This window comes from Saccostrea echinata, unplaced genomic scaffold (genome assembly GCF_033153115.1).
Source record: "Saccostrea echinata isolate AGI-Se365-2 ecotype Australia unplaced genomic scaffold, CSIRO_AGI_Sech_v1 ptg000008l, whole genome shotgun sequence".
In the NCBI taxonomy this organism is placed as follows: Eukaryota; Metazoa; Mollusca; class Bivalvia; order Ostreida; family Ostreidae; genus Saccostrea; species Saccostrea echinata.
In genome coordinates, this window is record NW_026889757.1 from 2,463,241 (window position 1) to 2,475,731 (window position 12,491).

At 35.0% G+C, this 12,491-nt stretch overlaps 1 protein-coding gene across 1 annotated transcript in view; it reads left to right on the plus strand.

Annotated features, from left to right (window-relative positions):
* The first annotated feature begins 596 nt into the window (after nt 1-596).
* LOC133180927 (nuclear hormone receptor HR96-like) overlaps nt 597-12,491 on the plus strand; it is an 83,793-nt gene continuing 71,898 nt past the window's right edge. The window contains exons 1-2 of the mRNA XM_061315383.1: nt 597-634; nt 12,355-12,477. Coding sequence (XP_061171367.1) covers nt 12,465-12,477 — 13 coding nt within the window. The 5' untranslated portion in view covers nt 597-634; nt 12,355-12,464. The remainder of the gene's footprint in view (nt 635-12,354; nt 12,478-12,491) is intronic.

Below are 12,491 nucleotides of genomic sequence, written 5' to 3' on the forward strand. Positions count from 1 at the left end.
AACAGCACATTTAAATCTCACTTAAAATAGGTAAACATATGTAAGATTTTGGTTTTTATCAATTTTATTTGGCTTGAAAACAATTTTGTACTTGATAAACTGATAAAAATTTATGTATATGAAGAATAAAAATTATTATATGAACAACTTTGTTTTCTGGAGCATGCAGTCATATACAATTTTGTATTGACTTTCTAAAACTCTCAGATATATGTTTACCTGGTAATATATTATTTTCATATGAATAGAATAATAATAAAATGCAAATACTAAAATGCTGATTGATATACTGTTTACATTTTAGCACTTTGAATTATATCTCATCACCTTCTTTCATAAAGTCCTAATATTTCAGGGTGGCAAATCTCATTTATAACCTTAAGGGCCATGTGGGCCCCTAACTTTACAAGTTTTAACAGCCTACATTGATATTTTGGAGCCCACAATTTCCTCTCAACTTAAAAAAAAAAATCAATCTTTTCATATTTTAGTCTCAAAGAAGTGTACTTTGCTTTACAAAGTCTTTCATTTCCTTGATGACACCATGAATGAATGAAATTTTGTTTTCCTTCATTTCAGACCTTGCAAAGTTGAAACGTTGAGGCGATTCAGGGGTCTAAAAAACATTCTGAAGGTAAGAAACAGTGAAAATGAAAGTGCCTGTAATTGTAGAATCAAAGCATGGTCAGGTTCTGGAAAAATTTCAATTAAATGCTTGCTTGCATATGGGTGATTACATCTCAAGAATTGGTTGCCCATGGAAAAACTAGTAGCATTTGCTAGTGGTTGTGTGCTTATTTGCAACCTGCACATTGATTGAATATTTAAGACCCTTTCATATAGTATATATAAAATTGTGAAATGTATAAAGCCACACATGGAAAGTGATAAAATGTGAAGACATGCATCTGAAGACAAGTGCATCAACAAATTTTGTCGTATCACTTGATACTCTGGAAATACAGATACCATTTTCTGCTAGTTATAGTCAATTTGACTTTCTGTCAGTCTTATGGTATGACTGACAGGAGGTTTAGAGGGGTCTGGCTTTTACAATTTTAATGTAAGATTGAAGGCATGTAGCAACAGGTTCCTGGGAATAACTGTGAACATTTCTGCTGTAGAACAGTTCCAGAGGATCTTAAGAAGGGTTGTCAACCAACTGGGATGTTCACCTTATGCCATTCAAGAATTTGCTGTTCATCTTGCAACCGGTGTAGCATAATATTTTGATACCGCAAAATATTGAACCGGCGTTCAATATATTGCATATCATTTTGAACCTTGGTTTACTTTTTAGCTCCATACAATGAACCTCCGTATAAGATATTGAACCCGGTGGATTCACATGACCATCATTTGTTTTCCTCTCACTTGCACATGCACATGTCATAATGCTGATAGCTCCTGGCCAGGTCTAGCAAAAGTTTTGTTAATACTTTCTTGCAAATCATCACATTAACCTACTAGACTAGTGGCCTCCATACATTTCTTATTTGTCCACAATCAAACATCTATAGAACTAAATGGTCTGTTGGGAAAGAAGGCATCGGAATGTCTCTGCAACTCTTGATTAATTTAGGACTGTATTACATGAAGAATGGAATAATATATCTAACTAATGGGATGGATGTACTGATGAACTTGATATACACCCTGGGCAGGAGTATCTATTACAGAGGGACAAGGAGGCATACGAGTTCTATAACGATATTGGAAAAAAATGCTTTGATGAATGATAAAGATCTTATAAAATGATATATTTATTTAGATTTTAATCAAAAACCCAAAGTTTTCAACTGTTCATAGGGTCCTGTGTCTGAACAAAAGCATGTTTAATTAAGCTGCTGTCGGTGTTCTTGCCTCTCTCCATGATTTTGTTTGGTTGTTGCTTCAAATTGATGAATTACAAATCAGTTTTGACTGTTTAGGTCAACTTACAGAATTCAAGCCAATTCCCTTTTGTGCAGTGCCCAATGTTCAATGCATAAATGTTTCTTTGAAACCACTGAACCAATTTTAAACATTTTTATATCCCCACAAAAGTTTTTTTTTGGGGGGGGGGGTATATAGGATCACAATGTCCATCTGTAAGACTTAATTTATCTGGAGATGATTTCTGAAACTACTCAATATTTTTTTCCCTAAAATTAATATATAAAATTTGAACTTGTGCACCTGGTATTTTCAAATTAAAATGTCAAAATTTTAAAAAGCCATGATGTTTTTTTTTTTAAAGATTCCATTATACATTCTTTTGACAAGACTAAGAGGAGTGAATTCTTGTATGAGCATAACTTTTTAACCAAGAAACTTCAGAGGCACCTACTTGATATGAAGGTAGTTTATGTTCAGAAATGTACCTTGACCCCATACAAGGTCATTTTTCGACAATTTCAAGGTCATAGGGTACAAATGTATCCATTTATTGACCTATCCAAAACTTTGAAATGGAAAAACAGTAGAAGTTTACACCCGAGGCAAAGAATGCTTGCGACTTAAGGGTATGTCCCAACCCTAACCCAGGGTAGCGGACTCAGTCACTGGTTTTAGAAGTATAGAATTCTTGTGATAGCCATAACCTTGATGTGGGGAAAAACAATATTGGAAAATTATACTAGACACAGGATGCTTACATCTAACAGTTTGTAACAACCCTGCACCATGGTCATTTGGACAAGGTCAGGATTACTGGGTTTGAAGTGTAATATTCTTGTCCATAACATAACTTTATAATGAAATAACTCCCAAAGGTCATATTGCTCTAATACTTGATTATGATCATATGAAATGACCCTGATCAAAGGTCATTAAGACAAGATCAAGGTCACAGAATTCAGAGAAGTATCTCAGAAATGTAAAATTTTAAAAGACAAAACTTTTTATATGAGGAGTAGCATTTATGGTCTGAGAAGCTAAATGTTCTTTGGGCCATGACATTTTGATGCTTGTACTGTTGATGAGTTTTCAAATGCAACCATATTGCTCTTGATTAGAGGTACATGTTATAATTCACATAAATCCTGTTTTCATGTATGCACAAGATTCAGGGTATGGGAATTTGAAGTATATTTTATAGACAAGAGGCAGAGCTCTATTTAAAGCTATTTTTAAGTGAGCCCATTTTCTGGTTGCCCTGCAGTGTTTTTGATCCTACTAGGACAAGTTTGTATGTAGCATTGCTTAGGGGTAGGGAAAGTTAGGACATCATTTTCAAAGACCTTATTCCAATTGACCATGAATTGTGGTCAAGAACCTAAATCTAAAAAAAATGGGGGCAAAATTCTTTTAGCTGGGAACCTACACTCCTAGCATGCAGATGAACTGACATTTTTATCTGCCCCCCAGGTTCCTTCTTCGTTTTTTGTTGAAGGAGCTAAGTTGATATATTCATTATTGAAAATTTATTACATTTTAACAGTGAAATGCTCTGATTTATCTGTTGAATACTGACATTTTCCCAGGTGTTTTATTAACTTTTAAATTGTGAAAATAAAAGTGCATAGCACATCATAGCATCAAAAGTTCACTGTTATCAATTTACAGAAAATGTCAAATTAATTCTTTCAACATTTTAACTAAAGTACTTAATTTTTAGCTCACCTGAGCTGAAAGCTCAAGTGAGCTTTTCTGATCACCCATTGTCTGCTGTCTGTCTGTCTGTCCGTCCATCAGTAAACTTTTCATATTTTCAATTTCTTCTCAAGAACCACTGGGCCAATGTTAAACAAAGTTGGTACAAAGCATTTTTTTGGGTACAGGAGAGTTTAAATTGTTAAATTGAAGGGCCAACCCCCTTACAAGGTGAGATAATCAAGAAAAGACAAAAATAGGGTTGGGTCATTAAAAAATCTTCTTCTCAAGAACCACTGGGCCAGAAAAGCTAAACTCATGTGGAAGCATCCTGGAGTAGTGTAGATTCTAAATTGTTCATATCACACCCCCTGGGATAGGGTGGGGCCATGAAAGGGAATCCAATTTTTATATTGAAATATATAGGAAAAATCTTTAAAAATCTTCTTTTCAAGAACCACTGGGCCAGAAAAGCTGAAACTTATATGGTAGCAACCTGGGGTAGTACATACTCTAAATTGTTGAAATCATGACCCTCACGGTAAGGTGGGGCCACAATACTGAATCCAGTTTTACATTGAAATATATAGGGAAATTTAAAAAAAAAAAAAAAAAAACCTCAAGAACCACTGGGCCGGAAAGGCTGAAATTTATGTGGAAGGATCCTGGGGTAGTGTAAATTCTAAATTGTTCAAATCATTACCCCCAGGAGTAGGGCGGGGCCACAATAGGAAATCCAATTTTTACATTGAAATATATAGGAAAAATCTTTAAAAATCTTCTTCTCAAGAACCCATGGGCCAGAAAAGCTGAAACTTAAGTGGAAGCATCCTGGGGTAGTGTAGATTCTAAATTTTTCAAATCATGACCACCGGTGGTAGGGTGTTCGAGGCAAAAATAGCAGGGTTTGACATTAACGTTTGTCCGTTAGTCTCAGACTAATACATTTTCATTTGGACTAATAAAATCTGTGGCTGATTAGTCTGAATGGACTAAAAAATATTTCTGGAAAAAATCAATAAGTTACCGATGTTCAATCGACAACTTTCACTAGAAAACTCCGCATGTATTTTTAGCTTTCTAGCTTCTTGACGGGAAGTTAAGTAATTCTGAGTCAATCTGGTGCTCAACTTTAGGACTGATTGGTATGAAATTAAACATTTTAGCGATCATGAATTAGTATGACGCATAAAGAAAGATGTCGGACATTTGGATGTAATGTATAGAGAAAAACAACTGAGATCGGGAATACGATCGTAGTTCCTGATTGCGAGATTACAACGAATCTTGGAATAAAACATTTCAGGTAAATGCTTTGTTTATTTCAAAAAAGTATAAAAAGTACATTGCAATATTTATTTTTAAATTAACCATTACAAAACATTGATGGTTTTTTTTGTTTGTTTTTTGTTTTTGACGGACTCATAAAATTGTGTGCGGACTAGTAAAAGTAAAGAAGCACCAAAGCCTAAAAATGTTAGTGTTGAACCCTGAATAGGTATTACAGGGGGAAAAATCTGGTGAAGAACAGCAAGGCCAAAGTTACTCAGGTGAGCATTGTGGCCCATGGGCATCTTGTTAGCTCACCTTAGCTGAAAGCTCAAGTGAGCTTTTCTGATCACCTGTTGTCCATTGTCTTTCCATTTGGCTGTCCATCTGTAAACTCTTCACATTTCCAACTTCTTCTCAAGAACCATTTGGCTTATTTTAACCAAAGTTGGTACAAAGCATCCTTTTGAGGAGGGAAGTTTAAATTCTTAAAAGGAAGAGCCAAGCCCCCTTCTAAGGGGAGATAATCAAGAAAAAAAATAGGGCTGCATCATTAAAAAATCTCAAGACCCACTGGGCCAGTAAAGCTGAAACTTATGTGTGAGCTTCCTGAGGTAGTGTAGATTTTAAATTGTTCAAATCATGGCCCCAGGGGTTAGGGTGGGGCCACGATAGGGAATCAAAGTTTTACAATGAAATATATAGGAAAAATCTGTAAAAATCTTCTTCTCATGAACCACTTAGCCAGTATAGCTGAAACTTATGTGGAAGCTTCCTGAGGTAGTGTAGATTCTAAATTATTTAAATCATGGCCCCTGGGGTTAGAGTGGAGCCCGAATAGGAAATCAAAGTTTTGAATTGAAACATATTGGAAAAATCTTTTTCTTAAGAATCACTGGCCAAGTAAAGCTGAAACTTTTGTGGAAGCTTTCTGAGGTAGGGTAGATTCAAAATTGTTTAATTCACGACCCCTGGGATTAAGGTGTGGCCCCAATAGGGAATCAAAGTATTACAGGAAAATATATATTCAGGAAAAATCTGATGAAAAAAAAACGGCAGGCCCAAAGTGACACTCTTAACATAAAGCTGTTCCCCTAACCTAAGCATTACAGCTTAGATCAAATCCTAACCTTCATAACCCTTTTTAATATGAAGTTAGGAACTGTAAAACATTAACATTAAACTCACTATACTCCAACCCCCCCCCCCCCCCCCCCTCCCCTCTTTCCAAAAAAACTCTTCACACATGCATTCTTTGCACACAAGACAGAGAAACCACATTCAAACTGAGAGGGAGAATGTAGCAGGGATCAACATAAAGTACGTTCTTTTTAATTTGATGAGTGAATGTAATAATATGCAGGTGTAAATTAGCTTCTAATACATAAACAAGACAGATTTTCTTTTCTTCAATTTGCACTTTAATTCTACAGGATGTGAATGAACTTTATAAGTGCAAACAGAATGTTTTATTACTTGAACATGATGATTACCAAATGAAGATCCCTTGTGGCTTGATGGGCTTATTTTACCAATTCTACCAAGATACTTTTCTCCAGAAAATGCAGCTTACTTTTCATTCAACATTTCATAAAAATTATAAATTAATAGTAGATTTTCTAAAATCGTAAAAATTACAAATTAATAGTAGATTTTCTAAAATCTTGCCAAAGGCCACTCTGCTCTTTTAGCTATTTTCTCCCTTTGCAATGCTAGAAACAATTATTTAAAAGCAAAGTCTTTTGAAAAAAAGTTTATAAACATGAACATGTTTAAATATTTTCAATTAAAGGGTATATAGTATTATAATTATGCATGCATAAACTAGGTTACTCACTGTAGGATGCCTCATGTTCATTTAAGTATAAGACAGAAAATTGGTTAAAATTTAAGGTAGCCTTGACCTTTAACCTGTGACCACATTGATATGAATCTTATGAGTATTAATTTCATATTTTACAAAATTTACATTACATGTGTGGGTCACCCTTATACCCACAAATTTATATCCCAATCAACACTTACCTTTCCAACTTTTAGTTGCTTGAATCTTGTGTATACCCCAAAAAATTATGTCCCAATGAAGCAGTGAAACTTTGATTACCCATGATCATTGAGACACAAACAAACACACCCCTTCCAATTAAAATGACTCCACAGTATATTTAATGATCATTTAGTTGGATATGAACTTTATTTTATGAGACTGGAATTTTAATTTTTTTTAATATCTTAAATTTTCAAGTCTCATTTCTTCCTAGCTGTCTAAGGAGTGAAAAAGATTCCATACACAACTACAAAATATTGTAATTTCTGATTATTTCTACAAGACAAGAGGCCCATGGGCCACAACGCTCACCAGTAAATGGAAAGTTGACTGTTTATTGTAAACTTGAAGGTAAAGGGCATTCTGCTTGAGAAATTAACCCCCTAGCTTCTTCCTCAAGCATTGAATCAAGATCAACTTGGCAAAGCATTCATTTATAATAAGATGTGGATACATGCACTAGAAAGGATGTGCACTCTTAAATGTTATATAGTTTACATTATTGTGTACACCTATAGTTTATAAGTAAGCAAAGATTTACAAGATAGAGTAATTATACCAAGATGTAACATATTAGTCTGTTTTATTTTATAACTTGCCTTGATTAATTTTGCTTAATTGGTCAAGACAAGTATGTAGATGAAACAATAAAGGTCATTTACACTTATCTTATAATATATTTTTTTAAAATTATTTTTTAAAGTACTCTTAGAACAATACTTACTCTTTCTTATAATATTTATTTTTTTTTTTGTTTAAAGTACATCTTTTTAAGAGAAATACATAAATGCAGTCACGATCTGGGGTTGGTTGATATGGGTGTAAAAACAAAATCCAGATTTTCTTTTCTACTGAGCAGATATACTTCAACATATGTAGCAAACCTGTCAGCTGTAACTCTAAAAATCAGTTCTATTGTAGGTTAAATTACTGAATGTAAAATGTGTGATTGTTAATAAATGAATGTGAATGCATTATCATAAAACTGACTGTCAAGAATGTAAATGCATGATTTTACAACTTACTGAATGTAAATGCATGATTGTAAATAACTGAAAGAAAATGCATGTAGATCTACAAAGCCCTCCCCCCCCCTTTTGTGGCTATAAAAGTGTATGTGGGAAAGGTTTTAGCCTGTTTGCAGACAGCTTTAACCTTTTTATACCCCGACCCCCCACAAAAGAAGTTTGGGGCTAGATATATAGGAAATACCCTGTCTAGCTGTCTTAATCTGTCTAGCTGTTTGTCTGTGCAATCTTGTCTGGGCTATAACTTTGATTTGATTTGGAGAATCATTGGAAGCTCATACTTGGTACAAAGATTCTTTATGACCTTGACCTAAGATCATTCTGGCAAGGTCACGATCAGAAAAAAGTATAAAATGAATATCCAATCTATAACTTCCTATTGGAGAATCATTGGAAATTCATACCTCACACATGACCTGAAGTTTTGCCCTGATCTTGACCCAAGGTTATTCTGACAAATTCAAGGTCAGTGACAGAAAAAGTATAAAGTTTGTGTGTCCAATTCATTAATAATTTTTAATAGATAAGTATTGGAGATTAAAACTTGAAACAAAGACAATTTGTGAGCTAAAGGTACAATGTATGCCATAACCTTGACCCAAGGTCATTGTTGCATGTTCAAGATCACTGGGAAAAAAGGGTAAAAAAAAATTTCTGCAGTCCATAATTTCATGATGGAGGAACCCTGGAGGTTCATAACTCACTCAAAGATTATTTATGACCATAGGAAATGTGATTTTTAGCTCACCTGAGCCGAAGGCTCAAGTGAGCTTTTCTTATCGAAATTTGTCTGTTGTCTGTAGTTGTCGTTGTCTTTGTCATCGTCCTTGTAAACTTTTCACAGTTGCATCTTCTTCTCCAGAACCACTGGGCCAATTTCAACTAAACTTGGCACAAAGTATCCTTGGGTAAAGGGGATTCAAGTTTGTTCAAATGAAGGGCCACGCTCTTTTTCAAGGGGAGATATTTACAAATTAATGAAAAATTGATGGCATCTTTTAAAAATCTTCTCATGAACCACTAGGCCAGGAAAGATGAAACTTATGTGGATTCATCTTAGGGTAGTGTAGATTCAAATTTGATCAAATCATGACCCCCAGGGGTAGGGTGGGGCCACAATGGACAAGCAATATTTACATAGTAATATATAGGAAAAATCTTTAAAAGTCTAATCAAGAACAGCAAAGCCATGATTGGTCATATTTATATGGAAGCATCCTCAGATAGTGTAGATTCAGATTAGTTCAATTCATGACCCCCAGGGGTAGGATGGAGCCACAATGGACGAGCAAAGTTGTATATATATAGGAATACATAGGAAATTTTCAAAAAATCTTCTTCTCAAGAACATCAAAGACATGATTGATCATATTTATATGGAAGCATCCTCAGGTAGTGTAGGTTCAGATTTGTTCAAATTATGATCCCTGGGGCTAGGGTAGGGCCACAATGGATGAACAATATTTTTACATAGGAATATATAGGAAAAATCTTCTTCTCAAGAACAGCAAAGCCATGATTGGTCATATTTATATGGAAGCATCCTCAGGAAGTGTAGATTCAGATTTGTTCAAATCATGACCCCTGGAGATAGGGTGATACCACAATGAAAGTTCAAACTTATAGGGAAAAAGCCACAGTTCGGCAAAGAAATGTGTAAGCATCCTTAGTGTAGATTCAAGTTTGTTCAAATAATAAACCCCCCCCCCCCCAAATTCAAAGGGGAGATAATCAAGAAAAGACAAAAATTGGGTGGGGTCATTAAAAAATCTTCTTCTCAAGAACCACAGGGCCAGAAAGGCTGAAACTTATGTGGAAGCCTTCTGGGGTAGTGTTGATTCTAAGTTCTTCAAATCATGACCCCCGGGGGTAGGGTGGGGCCACAATACAGAATCTGAGTTTTACATTGAAATATACAGGAAAAAAAATCTTTAAAAATCTTCTTCTCAAGAACCACTGGGCCAGAAAAGCTAAAACTTATGTGGAAGCATCTTGGGGTAGTGTAGATTTCAAATTGTTCAAATCATGACCTCCGGGGGTAGGGCAACGCCACAATAGGGAATCCAATTTTTACATTGAAATATGCCGAAAAAAATCTTTAAAAATCTTCTTCTGAAGAACCACTGGGCCAGAAAAGCTGAAACTTATGTGGAAGCATCCTGGGGTAGTGTTGATTCTAAATTGTTCAAATCATGACACCCAGCGGTAGGTCGGGCCACAATTCAGAATCCAAGTTTTACATTGAAATATACAGGAAAAAAAATCTTTAAAAATCTTCTTCTCAAGAACCACTGGGCCAGAAAAGCTGAAACTTATGTGGAAGCATCCTGGGGTAGTGTTGATTCTAAATTCTTCAAATCATGACCCCGGGGTAGGGCGAGTCCACAATAGGGAATCCAAGTTTTACATTGAAATATACAGAAAAAAAAATCTTTAAAAATCTTCTTCTGAAGAACCACTGGGCCAGAAAAGCTGAAACTTATGTGGAAGCATCCTGGGGTAGTGTTGATTCTAAATTGTTCAAATCATGACACCCGGGGGTAGGGCGAGTCCACAATAGGGAATCCAAGTTTTACATTGAAATATGCAGGAAAAAAATCTTTAAAAATCTTCCTCTCAAGAACCACTGGACCAGAAAAGCTGAAACTTATGTGGAAGCATCCTGGGGTAGTGTAGATTCTAAATTGTTCAAATCATGACACCCGGGGGTAGGTCGGGCCACAATACGGAATCCAAGTTTTACATTGAAATATACAGAAAAAAAATCTTTAAAAATCTTCTTCTCAAGAACCACTGGACCAGAAAGGCTGAAACTTATGTGGAAGCATCCTGGGGTAGTGTAGATTCTAATTGTTCAAATCATCACCCCTGGGTCTAGGGTGGGGCAACAATAAGTACTCGGGGGGGGGGGGGGGGGGGGGGGGTTGATTAGGTGAAAAAAGCAAGGCCAGAATTACTCAGATGAGGGTTGTGGCCCATGGGCTTCTTGTTTTAGGGGTAGGTCAGGGCCACTTATGCATTTATACTTTTTAATACTGAACTAATTTCTGCTTTTTTTCCTAACCACAGTGCTCAGGTGAGTGATGTGGACCATGGGCCTCCTATTTAAAATTCATTTTGGCAAAAACAAGGTCACATTTGACCATTGCATGTGGGCACTTCAAAAAATGCTGGGGGGGGGGGGGGGGGTAATTTTGTGAGTTTACTCACAGTACATGTACCTCTAGTTGGAATAACAATTGATTGTGCCTCATAAATTGAAGATGTGAAGTGGTGCATTAGCACATTTATTTTATTATCTCCTGTTCTGTTTTAAAAACAACATATTTTCACCTTTCATGGTAAGGCTATTGTGACTGGAAATTAGTCCCCTTTGTGTGGAATCAGAACAGCATATAGATGATTTTCAATAAATGTGAATTTTGCAAGAATTATTTACCATTGGTCACTAAATTTAAGGTCAACATACTCAGATTTCTTCTTTATTTATAACCAATTCAAAACTTCTTGTACTGGCCATTTAAGTTTTTAAAAAAGAAATATTCTGAAGAAAAAATGTTTCTCATAGCTTTCTAAAATTTATGAATTTCATTTGTGTAATCTACACTAAAGTCAGTGTAGATGCAAAGTTTGAGGAAAATCTATTCTCTGTGGACTTTTTGTAGTGGCTCGACAATATTTGTGGAATTGGAGGGTACGTACCTCTCATCCTTGAATTAACATCCTCCATGAATTAATAAATTAGGGTTAAAAAGTCATATTTCCTTTTGTAGGTAAAAAAGAAAACACAAAATTAAGTCGCGACAAATCTGTAAAATTTAATCCATGAAAATTGACCCCACAAATTTTAATGCTTTAACAGTATATTGTAAGGATGGTCTCAAAATACAGGTATATTTAGGATCCTATAGGGAATTACTGTTTTTTTTCGTACTTCAAAGTAAAATAAAAAATACTGTGGACTTTTGTGCAGATTGTAATCATGGTAATATGTAATGAGTAAAATCTATATTGCACATTACATGTAGAAAAAACAAAATTATACTGTCTTTTTTATGAAGTACTTACAGAAGATGATAGATACTAAGTATTCATATAGAACAGCTAAAACAAAACAAAAAACAAAAACTATCTGCACAAGATCAAGACACAAAATTACCGTATAAGTGGAATTTTTAGCAAGACGCAAATTTAGCGATTTGTCCTTAAAAATCAGTTTTTAATTTTAGCGAGAAGCAATTTTATGATGAACAGAAAGATAATGGTAAGTCCTAATGTGGAATAAATTGTTAGCGATATTTAATTTTAGCGATCTCAACACCCTTGCTAAAAATGCAAAAATTGAATCTTCCCTAAAATTTCTGCTTATACAGTAATATGGATAATTCTCAGGTGCTAAATACTGGTATAATATGTTTAAATTCTCTTAATTGGCAGTTTGATGCACAAAGAAAACTGAGGCACATTGATCACTTGTTGCTTGAAGAACAACCTGGTTTTAAAGGCTGATGGTAACAGACCAGAAAATGTCCAGGATGTATTGAAACATGAGGAGAGAAGGTATATTATGATCC